The sequence below is a fragment of the Lineus longissimus genome, chromosome 7 (assembly GCF_910592395.1).
Source record: "Lineus longissimus chromosome 7, tnLinLong1.2, whole genome shotgun sequence".
In the NCBI taxonomy this organism is placed as follows: domain Eukaryota; kingdom Metazoa; phylum Nemertea; class Pilidiophora; order Heteronemertea; family Lineidae; genus Lineus; species Lineus longissimus.
The window spans coordinates 3,524,549-3,542,622 of record NC_088314.1 but is presented as its reverse complement, the minus strand read 5'-3'; the positions used below and the strand labels follow the sequence as shown (position 1 = coordinate 3,542,622).

General features: G+C 39.7%; 4 protein-coding genes across 12 annotated transcripts in view; 3 read left to right on the top strand and 1 right to left on the bottom strand.

The window, feature by feature from the left end:
• The window catches only part of LOC135491368 (uncharacterized), a 39,359-nt gene extending 37,039 nt beyond the window's left edge, over positions 1-2,320 (top strand). For all 7 annotated transcript variants that reach the window (XM_064777188.1, XM_064777183.1, XM_064777182.1 and 4 more), the window contains one exon: positions 416-2,320. In XM_064777188.1, coding sequence (XP_064633258.1) covers positions 416-504 — 89 coding nt within the window. In that variant the 3' untranslated portion in view covers positions 505-2,320. The remainder of the gene's footprint in view (positions 1-415) is intronic.
• Positions 2,321-2,899: 579 nt separating this feature from the next.
• On the top strand, positions 2,900-6,742 carry LOC135491461 (UBX domain-containing protein 6-like). The gene is made up of 4 exons (XM_064777356.1): positions 2,900-3,240; positions 3,797-4,323; positions 4,460-4,572; positions 4,703-6,742. Exons 2-4 carry the CDS (start codon positions 4,110-4,112, stop codon positions 5,717-5,719), a joined length of 1,344 nt encoding a protein of 447 aa, XP_064633426.1. The 5' UTR covers positions 2,900-3,240; positions 3,797-4,109; the 3' UTR covers positions 5,720-6,742.
• A 1,261-nt stretch (positions 6,743-8,003) lies between these two features.
• LOC135491446 (glycerate kinase-like) lies at positions 8,004-12,235 on the bottom strand. Of its 2 annotated transcripts, none has more exons than XM_064777337.1 (5): positions 12,066-12,235; positions 11,193-11,672; positions 10,811-10,962; positions 10,467-10,642; positions 8,004-10,315 (listed from the first exon to the last, which is right to left on the bottom strand). In XM_064777337.1, exons 2-5 carry the CDS (start codon positions 11,618-11,620, stop codon positions 9,362-9,364), a joined length of 1,710 nt encoding a protein of 569 aa, XP_064633407.1. In that variant the 5' UTR covers positions 11,621-11,672; positions 12,066-12,235; the 3' UTR covers positions 8,004-9,361. The 2 variants fall into 2 exon arrangements, with proteins under 2 accessions (XP_064633407.1, XP_064633408.1); XM_064777338.1 differs by having other exon boundaries at positions 12,072-12,235.
• Positions 12,236-12,573: 338 nt separating this feature from the next.
• Positions 12,574-17,969, top strand: LOC135490822 (WD repeat-containing protein 82-like). 2 transcript variants are annotated; one of them, XM_064776363.1, is made up of 8 exons: positions 12,574-12,749; positions 13,109-13,206; positions 13,527-13,593; positions 14,021-14,120; positions 15,376-15,492; positions 15,738-15,893; positions 16,219-16,431; positions 16,691-17,969. In XM_064776363.1, exons 1-8 carry the CDS (start codon positions 12,577-12,579, stop codon positions 16,718-16,720), a joined length of 954 nt encoding a protein of 317 aa, XP_064632433.1. In that variant the 5' UTR covers positions 12,574-12,576; the 3' UTR covers positions 16,721-17,969. The 2 variants fall into 2 exon arrangements, with proteins under 2 accessions (XP_064632433.1, XP_064632432.1); XM_064776362.1 differs by lacking the exon at positions 14,021-14,120 and adding an exon at positions 13,827-13,926.
• Positions 17,970-18,074: the final 105 nt, after the last annotated feature.

The window sequence follows — 18,074 nt, the reverse complement described above, 5'->3', positions numbered from 1 at the left end:
ATCGCTTTGTGCTGTCCACAAATGATTATGATAAATTGTGTAACCTTATAGTTTCCAGCATTAAACCCCTACTGACCAAACCAATTTTTGCAATTCTTACAAAGGCCGATGGAATTTTATTTCATGGTTCTCATCAGCTACCTCTTGGAAATGGGTGACGGTTTTCCTTCAACATTCATCTTCCATCAGCATTAAAACCAAGATTTTCCTGATGAAAATACTAATCTATTGAAATAAGTTCATTGGTCAGAAAACTGAAAAATTGGTGAGGCACTGGAAAATGTTCATCGTCAGGGGTTAAACTCACCCCCAGCACTTTTAACAGTGTTTTTCTGTCTGAAAGTGATGACCTGTTTAGTAGTGCTGTCTCAAACTTAGGCTAATATCATTATCACATATTTGATTCTATTTTCAGCTCCGCTCTCCTCTGTACCAGCGTCATTCGTAGATGCAATGATCAGTGATGCTGTCGAAATAGTCCACTGCAACTACACTCCATTGTAAGAAATGAGACCATGGACCTGATGCCAGTACAAAACCGGAATACAAAACCACAAAATCTCGTGCCATATTTCAGATCTGTTTCAAGACACACTCTTGATCCCACTCAGTCTTGTTGTGGCCGTTCGTTAGTAGCAAAAAAACGGACCAACTTGTGTATACCGTACTTGGAACAAACTATCATCGAACTTTTACTCCAGTTTTCAAGTTGTTTAATAGACATTTGTGATACTTTTAGATCAACTCCAAACATATAGCTCGGAAGCATAATAGTTTTCTGTAAATCATGTTTTAATTTACTTCTGGCTCAGTTTCTCAATTGGCATTAAAACACTAATGTTACTGATAACTCCAACTGAGTATAAACCAGACCTTGAAGTTTCTGCCTGTTGCTACATGTATGAAAAACCCAAAGTTGCCTTTTTGTTTATGTTGCAGGATATCTGTCCAATTTTGTGTTCTAATTCAATATTCTTTGATATTTTGTTGTTTATTTGGATCTGGTAATAAAAAAAAGAAATATATATTTTAGATATAATTGCCTATTGTGGAAATGTGCTTCATCGTGAGTACATACTTTGTTGTTTTATTTGTTGCTTTGCTGAACCAAATTACGGCCGTCACTTAGTTGGCCGAATTACAGTTCTTGCTATGTCTTATCGGTGAATATTTTATGGAATAGATTGTAAGTTATTGCTTCATTTCTGTTCTTGCTACCTTCTGGTGTCCTTAAAACTGCTCAGAATGATGAATGAGATCTGGAATGTATTCCTGTTACACCTTTGCACAAGGCCATTCAAAACCCTATCTTTAAAGCGGGTGAATCAACTTTGAATATTGTAATATTATTGTTATGTCTTAATAGCTTTCATATTTTAACCAGAGATCAATGAAAAAATGTTGTCATTTGAAAGGCTTTTTAAAGTGAAGTGTTTTTGCTGTTGGAATAATGTTTAATTTTATGATGTGCTAATTCTATTTGTCTTGATTTTTATGGTTTTGCAGTTTGCGTATATTTTGATTTATCGATGATTGGTTGATTGTATAAGGTTTGGAAAGGTAATCAGATCAGGAAAATGTTCTGTACATGTACTTAGGCTACAGTAGGCTTAAATGCCAGTGTACATGCAGTGTGCAGGTGTGTTGGGGGTAGGGCTTAATTTCATTCCAACAGTGTTATTTCAAAATGACTGGTAAATGTATTGAAAAAGAGTTGTACAGCAGTTGTAAACTGTGACAATATCGGGCCCAGGGTTGGGGCCTACTTCAGTGTTATTTCAAAATGACTGGTAAATGTATTGAAAAAGAGTTGTACAGCAGTTGTAAACTGTGACAATATCAGGCCCAGGGTTGGGGCCTACTTCAGAAGGTTGGGGGTTGAAGGCCATGATTGAGCTGGTAGAACATTTCTTAAGGGTGGGGTTTCAGGATCACGGTTTTAACATTACAGTGTATGATAACATGCATAGTCAACATAATTGTCTTTTCATTTCATGAAAATTGAAACAGTAACTTGTCTTATATTCCAAACCATAATAAAGGATTTTGTCACCCAAGAATCATGCATTTTGAGATTTGGTTGTTCGTGCTGTAAATTACTACTCACTTGTACACTATATGACAGATAAAAAGGTACTGCATTGCTATTTCATTGGTGGGCTGGTAAACTGGTGAGAAACTCATCAAATTTCTCTGTTAAATGTTCAATGAAAAACCTTCATCATGTTTTTAAAAGACAACTTTTTTGTGAAGATTGTGAGAAAAGCATTTATTGTCTTGTACAGGTGTGCCACTTTTGAAATAAAATATGAATTTTTTACATCTTTTTTGTTGTTGTTCTTTGTGTGAATTCTTTTCAATCCCAGACTCTGGACAAAATGACCTCGTCAAGATGCGACGTGAAAATACTTAGGACTACATTAACTCATCCCGAGCTTGAGGGCCTTTTACTTGGTACTTACCTCTAGTGATGTGTGCAAGGGGAGGAGCATGCAACTGACATCGACACTGGTATTCGAGGATGACATGGATGATGGGGAAAGAACAGCATATCGTGATGTTCCATCGCTGCAACACTGCCATTTAGCAGGGCTGTATTATTTCAACTCCTTTTCACCATACACTTTTCAAATAACACTGCGCAAGCAGAGGCTGATAAGATGCTGTTTGTCACAGTGCAGCTTGAGTGTGGGAATGGTCCATGTATCCATGGAGGTATAAATAAGATACCTCCATGATGTATCATGATTATTTTTCTAGGTACACATGGTGGTAGAGCTGGAGAGAGAAAAAGGACCTCCCCAATGCGGTGTCTTCACGGCTAGCACGGAATCCTTATTGTAGTTATTGAAAACCGACACAACCAACAAAAAAAGTGATTCCTGAATGAACAACCAAATCGAAATTGAAAAGAAACCAAGTCAATGTCTCCAGGTTGACCCCTATCTTTGCCTATTTATGACAACATTTTGCACTAAAAATTAGCAAGAACTGTAATGAACGAATCTGTTGAAGATGGGGGATGGCTTGATACAACCTATTTGCAGAGTAAAGTTGTCAATTACGTTGATAATTTGATGTCAAATGTGATTGATGTTGAAACACTGCACCATCCTGAAGTCATTTTCCAGTTGAAAATCCTTGTGGTTCTTTTGGCCTGTCTGATCACCATTATTGTACTGATTTGCATTTCATGGAGCGTGTATGGGGGACGGATTTCAAATATGTTCATGGGCCAAAGTAAGGACATCCTCCATTCTGTCTACCTCAATAGACGAATTCGAAGAAGTTTGTTTTGGCACGTTTCACTTTGAGCTTGACACGTTTCACCTTGACATTAATTGAACAAATGATCGCCGTGTCTCTAGGCATTGTCCGAAGTCGCCTTAGGCCTTCTGACATGTTCTGAGTGTGCGCATTTGATTTTTTTGGCACTGATTCGTCTTTTTCGAATTCGTCTATATGCTTTAATATACCGTTACGTCATATGTGACATGTCTGATTTGACATGACATGACACAGATTTGTTGTCTGTCCCTCCAATATGGCAGGTGATGATGTCACATGCAACCACTCTATAGGTGCAGCCTGAGACACATGTTGTCTGTGTCCTCCGAGCAACCTCAGCTTAAACCATTGAAAGTCAAAGTTGTGTGGGCACCTTCAATTAATGGCTCTGCACCTCCAATCCTGGCAAAAAGGACGCCTACATGCAAGGGGAAGGCAACAGTCTCATCTATTCATTGAAAAAGAAGGTCTGATTATTTCCTTTAATATTCTATCCTTTTTACTTCAGCTGACAACCAGGAATCATCAGAGAATAAATCACATGTGAACCATGAGACGACGAATAAAGTGAATGATCAGCATCTGCATCGAGAGTGATTGGAATTTCTGCCAAAATCATTTAAATTATGGACAGATTATAGAATTATTGCAAAATACTTGGAGAATCCATGGTGTCCAGTGAAATTTAACTGGTGAACATTTAATTTACTCAAAGTGAAAATTAAAATCGGAATCTATTTGATGCATATCATTGCTTGGTGATTTTGCATAAACTTTGATTACTGTATTTGTGGTATTGTTCAATCTACGAATTCAGCAGGATGGCGGCAATCAAGCGATTCTTTGAGAAAAAGAAACTGGACATAAAATTCAAGAAAGCGGGGGGAGCTCATTCCCTCACTGAAGAGAAGAAACCAACGGTTCAGGCGTCAAGTAGTAAAGCTCTAGTGCGGGTGGCCCCTGCTGCATCTGCTCAGAGGGCTGGGGAGGCTGCTTTGGAAAGGTTCACACAGCCACCGAAAACCTCTAGACCGAGTGAGTAGGTTGCACATTTGGCCTGTCGTGACCATCATATCCTACATAAGATAATCATTCATAACATGGGTTGTTATTTGTGTGTAGTCTGTCTTGAAGTTTTCTGTGTAGCTAAGTCTTTTCTTGTCTTTTACAGAAACTAGTAGCTATTCTTCCCAAGAAGCTGAAGTGCGCAGGCAGATAGAGAGTGAGCAGAATGCTTCAGCTCAGATGCAGGCAGCAGCTGCTGCTTTGGCGGGGCCCAAGGAGGTGAGTTTCCAGTTGTTCGACCATTGGGGCTATTTACATTATGTATTTGTAATCATCATCATCACCAGCATCATTGACTCTACACGTAAGATTCTTTTCTTTTACTCAAATCTTATAAATTTCTTCGCAGGTTTATAACGAAAGTGCACCAGTGCTACAGTGTCAAGGTGTTTTCTTCAAGTGTCCAATGGTGGGTCCAGAAGTCCTGACTAAGTCAGAAATGGAGGCAAAAATTCATGAATTTCTTCTTTTACAACTGGCAGAGGTTCCTGACATGGCATCTGCTCTCATGATCCACACCCTGAACAAAAATAAGGACAAGGTGCGCGTCTGTATAGAAACACTGTGTAAATACCTAGATAACCTCATTGCAAACCCAAGCGAAGAAAAGTTCCGTAAAATTCGGATTGGGAATAAGATATTTCAGGAGCGTGTCGAAGGCATGGAGGGAACAGAAGAATTCCTGCAGTCAATTGGATTCGTTCGCAAAGTATTACCATTTCAAGATGCAGAATGTGATTTTTATGTGATGGATGAAGAATTAGCCAACAATAAAGAGAAGTTAAAATCGGCGAAAGAACTTTTGCAGGATGCTGAACCGATTGTTCCAGAATTAGATCGAGGTTTGCGGGTGTTCTATGGTATAAGAAATATTCGTTTAGGCGCTTATGATCTTCCGCCAGAATTTTACAACGTCAGTCCTGAGGAATTGAAACGAGAGCAACAGATTCGTACGGAGGCTGTTGAAAAGTTAGGCATGTTGCGCACAAAGGCCATGCGCGAGGCGGATGAAAAAAGAGAACTGCGTCGTTACCGCTACACACTTTTGCGTGTTCGTTTTCCAGATAACATAATCCTCCAGGGCACATTCAGAGCCCAAGAGAAATGTAGTGCCTTGTTTGAATTTGTGAGAGAACACCTCGATAGAGATTGGGTACCATTTCATTTGGCAGCTCCAACGGGGCATAAATTAGCAGCTGATGATAAGACCATGGCCGAGTTAGGCCTTGCCCCGGCTGCAGTGATATCTTTTTCATGGGATGCCGACGTCCTAGCTGAGATAACCGCACAGATAGGATCGTCTCAGACACCTAAGTATCTAAAAGATGAGGTACTGGCCCAAGTTGAAGATATCTCTACTGCCTAACCTTGTAGAAATGATGTCCAAATTCGTAGTTCAAATGTAGATAGAGCGTATTTGATTTTGGAATCCCCACTACAAAATCAAACAGAATAGAATATCATCACATAGTGCTGCGAACATCAAAATGTCAACCAGTGTACACCATTAACACCCTGTATGTGCAATGAGCAGTTATACTACAGTATATAGCGGTGACATTCTAAAACAATGTCTATTGCAGGCGGGTGTGGATCTTTCAACCGCATTGAAAAAAATTGGAAAGATTGCTTATGATCCACAGGTATACATGTACATGTATCAAGAGTTTATAAAGTATTTTTATCCTTGACGTAACTACAACAGTAACAGCAATTGGTAGAGGTATTTTTCATTCATCTAAAAAGTGTTTCATTCCTTTTGGTTTATTGTAAGATTGCTAAGTTATTGGAGGCATGTTTTCTTTCTTTGGTTCAAGCTCAGTGAAATTGAATGGATACTAAATTGTATACCATTCGACTGTTTCAGGGCTGATGATAGACTGGAGCTTGTGGGGCCAGTTTGTTGTCACTAGGTGACATTTTTATACACAGTTATCAAATGTAGTGCTTACTGCTAGTCTAAATAGTACTGATATACTGTGACATAGTAGAAGCACCTATTGGCAACTTGGTGTATCTTAATCTGGCCCACAAGGTTCTTGCCCATGGATCAGTCCTATGACCTATTCGTGACATGAGTGAATATTATAATTGTTACATGTAATTATTTATGTGGGAACTTGATTGTTGCTGATAGTATTTAACTTAATTGTGCGCTTATTACAGCCCCATTCACTGGCCTTATCAGGTTTTGTCCAGTCCTGATATTGACCCATTGCCATTACAAAAACACTTCATCCTTTGTATTGCTGAATCATTGTTATTTCTAAGGCTATTGGGTTATTTGGTAAGGTAGAGCCAGTGAATGGAGGTGACCAGAAATGTAGCTACGTATGATGTACTTTATTTGTTGTTGATGTCGAAATAATAAACTATTATGATTGGCTGGCAATAAGTATTTCATTGTTTTGTTTCAATATCCAGCATTATAAGTCCCCATGCTTTGGGATGGGAGCAGGATTCCATAATGGTCGAACATGGCTGACCATGCTCTGGTCATGATGTTATGTGTGATGCTTTGCCACCATAAAGCTCCTGGGCTTGATAATTTCACCAATTGACAAAAAAGGCTGAATGATCATTTTGCATGTTGAAAATGTGAGCCCCTAATTGTGATACTGTAGTATCGTAGTCCGATACCAACCGTTGTCCTCTCAATCCAGAATCGGAACAGCAGTCGTTGTCACAATCTGTGTCCAGAGGCAATGGACCAATTCTTCCCAATCATTCCAGCCCAGCTTGAGATGATGACTGAAACAATCTGTACAACCTAGAGACCAAGACAACTATACAGTTGATGCTTTGAAAGTGAACTTGTCCTACCATTCCGGTTGTGACGTCTTACACGTACTTGAGTTGAATAGATAATCAAACACTACAGAATCCTTGCACATCTCAGTCATTACAAGGAGGATTTTGTTAGGATTTGCCATCACAACAGTGGTCATTGCGCTTAACTCGGCCAATTCTTTAAGAAATCTGAAGTGGTTGGTCACAGCCCACAAAAATGTACAGCTAGGCTCAACCTGGGACATTTTCACAACCTGCCAAGACCATTTATATTTTGGAGACCTGGGCTCAAATATGCTGAGAAATTTATGTCGCAACATTGTACCCTTACCTCACTCAATCAGTTGAGGAACCTACCTCGAGGACAGTGTCACAATCTGTAAAATGCTGTTCCATGAGCAGGTTTTAACACTCTGCTCGGCACTGATCCGATTCATAGTGTATTGGCAAAGGGAATGTTGCCTGGAGCAATGTGGACAAGTGACCTCTTCCCACTTGCAAAGCGACTGCCCGTCTCTTCCATCCAGATCTTGTGGCATGCATGATAGTTCTACTGCTCATGGTGCGAGTAGGATTCCTTTGATGATGTAGCGGAATGACATCGTCTCACATTATGCATCCATATGTGAATGAGCTTTAGATAGCCAGTCCATGGAAAGAATCCACCAAGACTTTTGTTAGATAAATGTCCGGAAGGGGACGTTCATTCGGGCATCGATCCAAGTCAGGTAACAATGCTGTCTTCATTCAGCGTTCTTTCTTGCCACTTTCTGGCCATGCATTCATTAGACAGAGCCAAAGCAACTGCTGCATTTGACTTGTTCACTCCTGGCATTAAAAGAAAACACTGACGCGAGATATGAAAGCATAATTTGAGATTTGTATTTTGTCGATTAATTTTTATCTATCCTTGATAACATCAACTGCCTCTCCAAAATATATTTTAAACACTAGTTAACAACTAAGCCTGACCGTGGAATATCATGAATGCATTTGTACATGGTTTTAATTAAAACATGGCCCCATCGAAAGGCAAAATAACTTCCGATTTCGTGATGAAATGAATGATCAACAGAAAGGCAGAAAAGTTTGTGTCATAATTTTTACAGGCCCACCTCATTTAAAACACAAGGTATTAGGCCTTTTGAATCGACCATGTTTAACACCCACTTCTTAAATGAGAAATGTAGGAGGTAATGTCATCGCATACAGCTCGCGATCAAATGCCTACCAACATTGAAGGCAACAAATTAAAATTACAGTTATCTTGCATCGTGCAACCTTCAAAGCGGTAAACTGATCAATTCGAAATACAATAACAATATTTACAATATTATTCATAAATTGAAACATGTAGGACTTAATGTTTTTTGTGCTCGATTGCCACTGGCATGTATGTATTCCATCATCATCAGCAGCACTGGCATCCTCGCCCAAACTTTGGCCTTTGTCATTACCACCACCAGCTTTGGATGTTTCTAAACTGATTATATTCTAAGGGACAACAACATGAAAAGCTGTTCTTACTGAAACTACATTTTGAATACAAAGCCTACACAAGGTACAGTACTGCAATAACAAAAATAAAATCATCCCAAAATCACCACAAGTCTATGAAATAGCTGCCTAAACAACTTTATAAGATTTTTTCTCACATTTTATGTGGCTGTGCGTACATGAAGAACAAAAGGTAGATTATGTAAAATGGCAATGCTCTACAAGTATACCGATAGAGCTGACTTAGATACAGGGCAAAGAACATAAGACGCCGCTTAATAATGTCCCTAGATTGGACAACACAGGTACCAAACCTGACTAACAAGTTTGAAGTGAGCAATACACCCAGTTTTTTTCCATTTTCCAAGTGATTACATAATGTAAATATGCATCAGTCGAACAACTTTTCACTAATATGCACAATGTGCAGAGAGTTAATGCAAGATGCACTAAATAAGCACAGAAACCAAGCTGTGGCCTACATGAAAGTGGCCAGCAGATTACACAGTAAAACCCTTGGATACCTGGGTACTCCCGATACAATTCTGCCCGCTTTGGGACATGCTTGAGAGAGGAGAGAATTTTCAGTAACTCACACAGAAACAGTGGGGCTGTCACGGTTTCTTTATCAAAGCAGTGCTCACAACCCGGTTATTTTTACTATATGCACACTGGTGCAGTATTTTGTTTATACACTGTTTTACTTGTTTCTCTTTTTCAATCAATGTTTCGTATTAGTTTGAGTTTGCACAGGCTTAATGAGCAAAATCTGTACATCCATTACATTAGTACCAGTGTGACCCGTTACATAGTGGTCAGCTCCCTTAGATAGCACCTTGAAAAAGTTATATGAATCATTTTCGTTCAGATATTTGTAGGTGTTTAACCCCTCTTGCTCCGCCCGCCGGTACAGGCTTGGATCAGCAAAAGCTCCCGCTGCGTCACAAGGCCCATCCTTACCATCAGTGCCGGCACTAAGGAATTCGACACTATAACTCTCACTCAAATTGGACAGCGGGAAAATCTCATTCATTTCTATTCCCATTGCCAGGGCCATTTCTTGGTTGCGGCCACCCACCCCCTTCCCGCGTACCTGCACAGTGGTCTCCCCTGCACATATGATACAGATGGGAGTATCGTGCATGACGGCCTCGGCTGCCAATCTTGCCAACTCATTCGAACAAGTTTTCTCAAATCCAGAGGAAAACAGACTTATTTCACTCTTTGTCAGCTCTTTACCCGCAGAATTAGGCGCAGCTTTATTCTTATGGCACAAACAGACAAACTTGGCCAACCGTGCCAACATGACTCCGACCTTCTGCGCCTCGCCATCTAAAGTAGTTGTCAAAACTGTGGCTGTATACCCTAAACCTTCAGCAGTCTTCTTCGCTGCTTTTACAGCTATAGAATTGCTGCCAACAATTACATTTTGTACATGACTAAAGTCCACTTTCTGAGCACCTTTCTTTAAATGTGGCAGAGAACTGTTGTCACGATCGGCCTCATCTTGTTGTCTCAATACTTTCTTTATCGAGGCTGGGATGGAGTCTTCCAGTTTCATGGTCTGCAGCAAATCAAGGCACTGGTGAGCAGTTGACGAGTCTGGTACAGTCGGGGCACTGGCAATAAGGTCCAGGGGGTTGCCAATGACATCGGAGAGAATCAGGGACACCACCTGTAACAGATATGGGGATGATGAGACATACAATATACTGGTATCACACCTTTGATCTCCGTTGCTAACTTTGGAATGCCATCTCAACTTAATTTCAAAAGGAATATCAAATGGACTCAGTCAGTAAGGATAACTGACTTTTTTTACTTACATTGGCTGGATAGGCCACATTTGCCAGGCCACCTCCCTTCAGCAGACTTAGATGTTTCCTCAATGTGTTGAGTTCATGTATATTAGCACCATTCTTAGCCAATAGCTTGGTAACGCTGGCCTTCTCTTCAAGTTTTATCGGAGGAATAGGGGCAGGCAGCAGAGCCGACCCTCCACCTGGAAAATGAGGGAATCCCCCAATTAGATTTTTGCATTCTCAACCATATACAAGTTTTATCATTGTCAGTCTCAGTGTTAACCTCTGGGCGATAAGGCTCCTAAAACTTAGGTCTTGGCCAACAAGAGTCACGAGAATCAATCCTACCACAGAAAGTATCAACTCACCAGAAATAAGTACAAGCAACAAGTCATTCTCTGTAAGTGATTGGGCTAATTTGTGGATCTTGATGGCAGTGGCATGGGAGTTGGCATCGGGGAGATTGTTCTGAGCACCTTCGAAAACTTGAATCTTACTCCCTGGCTCTAGTAGAAACTCTCTGAAAAGTTTCAAACAACAATTTAAGAAGTGGTCTGTAAACAAAGTAAGCGCAAAATTCTTGCGATCAATCAAGTGAGGCGAAACAAAGGTGTTGCCATGCAAGCTCTGACTGAAGATACTGCAGATGGTCTATACTCCAATATTAATACCACAGGTAAGTAATAGAGAATTTGATTCAATTGAACCCCTAAAACTTGCACCGTACAAGCCTGAACCCAAAGAACTTACTGTTTTCCACACTGACCGAACGTCTCCTGGATACCCAAGGGGACACTAGCAACTCCTTGGACAATGTGCTCCCTCAACATATCATCCACAGCGCGACACATTCCGATAACAGCTTTACCAAAGGCCACAACATAGACGTTACGCTCCAGCGAATATTCACGATCCTGAACAGTCATCACACCATCCTCTATCTTTAAATTGTTAAACACCATTTGTTTAGGTAGGACTGACTTGACACCACTTTCAAATACCATTTGGCAATGTTTCTTCAAGCTATCATCTGGCATACTTTTGGATAAGAGGGAAGCTATTCCAGTAGTTGATGTTGGCCACACTGTTGCAGCATAACTTCTGTGTAGAATGCAAGGCGAAAGAAGAAATGGTTTCCGTAGTGCAGCAAACATCCTTGGCAGCATTAGTGGAGGCATCTAGACCATTGATGGGAGGTTAAACTAATGGTCATTCTACAATTTCTTCAACCTGTGAAGAAAAAAGGATTTTTCATGGTATACTTGGTCTGTACAACTACACATAACTCTGATTTCACTTCCAACAAGCCCATGGCCATGAACCAGTGCCAGTGGCCTAATTTGGATAGCACATTCAATCTAGGCCTGCATTTATTCAGAATACACTGCATGTCTCTTGAATTCGTATTAAAGATTACTGATTACACTGACAGTAATTAGCCCACAGGACCATGTCACTTCTCAGATAAATGCATTGTCTGTGTCTAAAAGCAAAGAGTAAAAACACTGTCAATGCATTGACATACATTGGCATTGAAGAATCATCATTGATGATTGACATTGAGTGGGGATTGACTGATTCGATTGTCAACTTCACTTTAGTTCATTGATTAACCATTATTACATTTACATATAATTGGCAGCTGTTCTTCAATCATATCATCAATTGACGATCCGTCTTTCAAGATATATGAAACAATTGATTTGTCAGGATGCCACAAGAAATCTGCACTGATTTTCCTTTCTGCTACTTTCCAATTTTGTGAAAATTTCCAGAAGGGCTTCCCCAAAGGTCATAAAGGGTCAGGTTCAGTAGCAAATTAGCCAAACCTCAAAGAATTACCTCTGTTGCTAAAATGACGTCATTAAAGTTCCAGCGGAGTTCTATCTATACGGAGCGCCAAGGTAAGATTAAATTAAATTTGTAAATCTCAATTAATCATTTCCGGGTCGTAATAAAGTCTTAAACCACTTAGTATAGATTACGCCTTATCATTTTTTACAAGCACTTAGGTTTGTCATGGCTTAATTTGGCTCAATAACTGCCACGTGTTCAAGCCCGAAAGGGGTTAACAGGTGTGCGAAAAAGGCGCCATCTACCGATTAAGCGGCATTGTCTGTTCGTCGCTTGCGCCATGATCTTGAAAATGAAGTTGACGGATCATGTCCTTCGGAGTTTTCGTGTCGCTAAAGTGTTTAGAGAGAACAATGATCGCATCAATTACATGAACTTTAACCCAAATGGCGAAACTTTAATCTCAAGTAGTGATGATGATTCTATTGTGATCTATGACTGTCAAAACGGAACGTAAGTTTCAGTGTTTACATTCTGGATTTTTACTTTGTGCATTCGCCTGTACATTTTGTAGTGCATTTAGGTTCAGTGAAATCTCATTAATCTTTAAAATCAATGTTGTCTAGCAGTAGGCCTATGCGCAGATGATAGCCTACTTGAAGTCATGGAAGGCAGTGTGTAGCTCTCAACAAGTCAATGTAGCTGCATTGGCCATTGGATTGTCGATTTTCTTAATTGGAACCTTGGATTGGTCGCTACTAGTTAGTAGTTAGTACTAAGACTAGTCTTAAAACTTAAAGACGATCGACTAGGTCGCTACGAAGTGAGCTTGAGTCTATTCCAGGTCTAATTTGTTTACAATTGTGTTACAGGCCGAAAAGAACCCTAAACAGTAAAAAATACGGAGTTGACCTCATCCAGTTTACACACGCACCAAATGCAGCTATTCACAGTTCAACAAAAGTTGATGGTAAGTTTGGTTACTTTTTAGTGCCAGGTACAAATCCAGAAAATAAGCCAGGCTTCAGTTATTCTAGTAGCCCATTGCTCAAGGTCAAGGACTTGAGAAGCAAACTTGAAGCTAAAACTATCGGACAAAGATTTCACAAAGTTGAGTTTGTCTGATAGTATAGTAATACAAATATCATGTTGTTGGACTTGTTGTTACTATGCCATCCCAACAAAATCTGAGAAAATGGTGATAAGGAACACTTGCTGTCCACTGCAACAGTAGGCCTATAATTGTTGTAACACTGACATTATTGTTTTCTTTTCTTCATATCATTTCAGACACAATTCGTTATTTATCGTTACATGACAACAAATATATAAGGTATTTCCAAGGTCACACAAAAAAGTAAGTTTAAATTTAGTGATGCTCTTTGACGAAGTGCTAGGCTTCTTGTTGATTTAATCTATGAACAGCATACTGTTATATTGAATAAAAATTAGAGCATGATAGATGATGATGATGGTTCTTCAGAAACAAAAGCCTTGCACATTTCAATTTTTGAGAATATTTCTAAAACCTCCGGTATTTTATAAACTTATGATGAATGTGATTCATGCCTCTGTGTGAAATTTTTTCAGGGTTGTCTCATTATGTATGTCACCTGTGGATGATTCATTTTTGTCGGGGTCTTTGGACAAAACTATCAGATTATGGGATCTCCGGTCACCAAATTGTCAGGTAGGCTTTTAATTTCACCCAGTGCACTGATGTGCATCTAGGTGTTCACTTATGTTGCCAATTTTTATTTAGTTTGTGTTCATTATACTTGCAGAGTAGTGACTTTAAGTGCCTCCCCAATCGACAATAAAATTCTGTCCGGATCTTTGGATAAAACGTTGATGTTATGGGACACTCGGGCAGAGAAGCATCAGGTATATGTATCCTGACTTGTTCTCCGTGTCCAGCCTCCGTACCGCACCAGAGCTTCGACTGTCGCTATAGCGACACGTTGTCATGGTCTAACCTTTTGCTATCTGTGTTTGAAAAAGATTTGGTGTCATTCAATTTGGGGACAAATAAGCTTATTGTGACGAGTGCTGAAGATGAAATTAAATAGAATATCAAATTCAATGGTGAATTCCCAAAATTCAAAATCATGATCAGCCTGAAAAGCAGATCAGCAAAATAAGTCCATAAAAAATATTTTATTTTTTGCAGTTGCAATTGAGTTAAAAATTCTCATTTTTGTTCCTGTAAAGATGCATTTGATTTTATTCTGAAATAGTTATTTCTTTTCCTTTGCGATAACTTATAATTGTTGATTAGTAGTTGAACTCCTTATTGATTGACAATATTCGTATTGTTGACTGTAAAACTAAACCTTGCCGTGTTGGTTTGGGAGATTGTTTGGTAATGGGTTGCTCAGCTCAATGTTGTAAGAAGCTTTTCATGTAAGAATTTCCTTTCTGTGTCTCTCAATAGAAAAAGTCTAATAAGTTTTCAAAACGTTTATTTTAGAGTGTTGCACAATGCACAATACATAGCTATTCTGCAATAATTGTGCCTAAAGTTTGGTCACTGTTGTCATTCTCATTGTGCCGAAAAATAGGGTTTTTACAGACTGAATCTACTTAACATGTGTACATAGTAGTTGTGAACTGTAAACCTTGAAAATGCCAAATTCAACTCAACTCCTTAGAGACCTGGGGAGTCAGGCTAGTGAAATGTAATGTGTTCCTCACATGTTTTAGAAGTAAAATGCATGCGCCCTCAAGAAACACAATATAGAGTGTTCACTGTGCATGATTGAATGCCGCTGCTCCCTCGCCCCCCACCGTCTGAATCCAACCTTTCTGTGGCTACTTTCTGTCATGATATGAATGCAAGTATGATGAACACCAACATTGGTAGAGATTGTAAGAGTCAGTTCAAGTCCAACTAATTTCAGTCTTGACGCATTTACCTCGACTGTATCACTTACCTGGGATCATATTGCAAACCATTGCAAAATTGAGGACACGGAGGAATCGGTCACAGTTGACTCGAAGGTCATGGAAATGAAGTCAGAAGCTAAATAATCACTGTTCTGGTGTTAACAGTGTTTTTGCCTATTGTAGTATTTCAAATATAATCTTCTTTGTATCAAGGTCTGTTAGCTATAATTGAATGCTCGCGATTCCTCTTTAGGGTTTGATGCATCTGACAGGACGACCTGTGGCAGCCTTTGATCCTGAAGGCCTCATCTTTGCTGCAGGGATCAACAGTGAAGCAGTCAAGTTATATGATGTGCGGTCCTTTGACAAGGTAAATACTGATGTTGGTGCTGAAGCCAAGAAATACAGCAAACCCCTGCACAAATTTGAACTTGATTAATGGCCCCTCTGCTTGAGGAAATTCTAGATCCATTTTGCTGGAAATAAACCACAGAAACATGAATGCAGTCGCTGTAACCTTGATTTTGCTAGTATGCCAGCAGTGTTCTCCACTACAAATCTCTTTGGCTGGATGCTGTAAGCATATTTTGACACCATCTTACTACTTACTTACAGGGTCCTTTTGCAACATTCAAACTGCAGCAAGACAAAGATTGTGACTGGACAGGCTTGAAGTTCAGTCCGGATGGTAAACTTATCCTCATATCAACGAATGGGTCGACAATTCGGGTGATTGATGCGTTTGTTGGCTCTCCGTTACAAACATTCATGGTGAGTTCCTGAGATGTTTTAGATATCGAGAGAAATATTTGAAGTTCTTAGTTACACTTAAATTGTTTGTCAAGTTCCTTCAATCGGGAAAACCATTGATACAGCCATCTTCATGCAAAAGCCAGAATTGACTGGGAGATTACAATTTGTGTCTCTCCCTAGCAGTTTATTTGATTCATCAGAAAAACAAGATCTCTTTTGACATTTGTCTCATGGAGCTGCTTGGTGAAACAAACACTGAGTCATCTGACAATTTGACTTGCAGCATGTCAAACACTGACTCGGAGTGGATTCTTTTGCTTCACCATTTGTTTTTCCGTTTCAGGGAGTACCCAACAACAAGGGAATCCCAATTGAAGCATCCTTTAGTCCCGACTCTCAGTTTGTGTTCAGTGGCTCCACTGATGGCAAGATCTATTGCTGGAATACAGAGACGGGGTCTCGTATTGCTATCCTCAATGCAGAGCACTCTGGTCCGGTGCAGTGTGTCCAGTTTAATCCCAAATACATGATGCTGGCTAGTGCCTGTGTAAACATGGTAAGTGACCTAAAGACCATTATGTTCTTCTTGTGTTCTCAATCTTAGAAGGACAGTCCTGGTCTAGTGAAATATGCTAGAGTCATAATTCGTCCTGGTCATCGTAGTTGTGAAGCTAGCCCTGGATACAGGTTGTTCTGAATGGCCATAACTCCTCCCTCAGGGCCACTAGTTCTGGTCATTTTGTCAGGATGTAACTGTCGTTCATGACTACAAGGAATAGACATGTGTCTGATAGCCTAATTCTTATCTTTCCCAGGGTTTCTGGTTGCCTCAACTGGATGAGTGAACACACTGCATTCAACATCAATATAGGAAGGACAAAAATGAGATTTCTTCATCGTCTCATTCATACTAATAAATGTCTCATCAAAGCATCGCACCACTGCCAGAACGAGAGGGGTTGTACAGGAGAAGTTGCTGACTTGCTGTAAATGCATTGGTAGTTCAAATGTGTAGAACTTTTGAGTGCATTTGTAGCTATATGTATAGTGTTGGACAACTTTAGAAGTATGTGCATGTACCAGTAGTGTGTGCATACGTATGCCAGAGCATTACCAGAAACAGCAAGGACATGTTAGTTATTGAAAATTGGATGTACGTGTATCATCAAGTGGACTGGGTTCCACGGTTGGATAGAGAGTGTTGTCAATTGTTGGAATTCATCTACTGCCTGTAAAATGCCTTTTAATTTTACTTATGATGTTGTACCGTGGATCGGTTTTGACTAGAATGTAGTGGAAAGCAAATTTTGATAGATTATTCTGTTATTCTCTAAACTATGGACCTTTTTTGTCCTAAAGCAAAGATTGTTAAACACCTCATTGATACCATTGAAAACCGTCGTTTCAAAAGTACCAAGTCTGTCTTCATTCAGTACATGTAAACGAGGCAATGTTGTCCCATTTCAAAGTCTTAATATTTGTGGCACATACATGCATATGTATTGAATTGTAAAGCAGGGACAAGCTGGCCTACCTCATTGAAATAGTGCGTACATGTGGCATTTCTTGTTTATAGCAATTACACCATCAGATGTTCATGTGGACTGTTAGTAAGATTTGACTTAAATCTACACGGTGGCCAGACAGAATTTTTAGATGACCCATATATTTTCTAATTTTCATGAAAACTAACCGCTACAGCTTCTGACTAGAAGCGGCAATGTTTTGTTAAATTGTGGCACTCCGTAGAGTCTAAAGAGGCAAGTGCTTTTTCGTATTGATCATGTTGACTGTAGTGAGTAGGAGTCTTCAGCATTGTACATTCTTCTTGTGAACTGATCTTAATGAACTTAGAATATTGATTCAAGGTGTGGTGCATAATTTCCTTGGACCTGATTCACCTGAATGCATATGCTTGCACACAGTGTTTAATCACTAAAAGCTCTTCCACGTGATGGGATTGAGCTTTCATTGGGTGAATTACATGTCGAGGGCGATTTGGCATCATCCACCTTGGCCGCGTAATGATTTACATACTGTTAAGATATTCTTTTACTTTTGTACATGTATGACAAAATATCAGAAATGGTATAACCAGAAAAGTTTGTTCTCTTCTTTTTTCCTAGTCTCTCTATAAACTGCTCCAGAGTCACAACCAGAAAATGCCAAGGTCAGACACTGTAGACAGTTCACATCCAG

What these genes read in the sequence shown, in the direction of transcription:
- LOC135491461 (XM_064777356.1), top strand. Translation starts at nt 4,110, where the DNA reads ATGGCGGCAATCAAGCGATTCTTTGAGAAAAAGAAACTGGACATAAAA. An exon ending in ACCGAAAACCTCTAGACCGA is followed by an intron (nt 4,324 to 4,459) that starts GTGAGTAGGTTG and finishes TGTCTTTTACAG; the next exon opens with AAACTAGTAGCTATTCTTCC. An exon ending in CTTTGGCGGGGCCCAAGGAG is followed by an intron (nt 4,573 to 4,702) that starts GTGAGTTTCCAG and finishes ATTTCTTCGCAG; the next exon opens with GTTTATAACGAAAGTGCACC.
- LOC135490822 (XM_064776363.1), top strand. Translation starts at nt 12,577, where the DNA reads ATGATCTTGAAAATGAAGTTGACGGATCATGTCCTTCGGAGTTTTCGT. An exon ending in CAGTTCAACAAAAGTTGATG is followed by an intron (nt 13,207 to 13,526) that starts GTAAGTTTGGTT and finishes ATATCATTTCAG; the next exon opens with ACACAATTCGTTATTTATCG. An exon ending in CTCCGTTACAAACATTCATG is followed by an intron (nt 15,894 to 16,218) that starts GTGAGTTCCTGA and finishes TTTCCGTTTCAG; the next exon opens with GGAGTACCCAACAACAAGGG.
- LOC135491446 (XM_064777337.1), bottom strand. Translation starts at nt 11,620, where the DNA reads ATGCCTCCACTAATGCTGCCAAGGATGTTTGCTGCACTACGGAAACCA. An exon ending in GTTGCTTGTACTTATTTCTG is followed by an intron (nt 10,643 to 10,810) that starts GTGAGTTGATAC and finishes CTCATTTTCCAG; the next exon opens with GTGGAGGGTCGGCTCTGCTG. An exon ending in ATGTGGCCTATCCAGCCAAT is followed by an intron (nt 10,316 to 10,466) that starts GTAAGTAAAAAA and finishes TATCTGTTACAG; the next exon opens with GTGGTGTCCCTGATTCTCTC.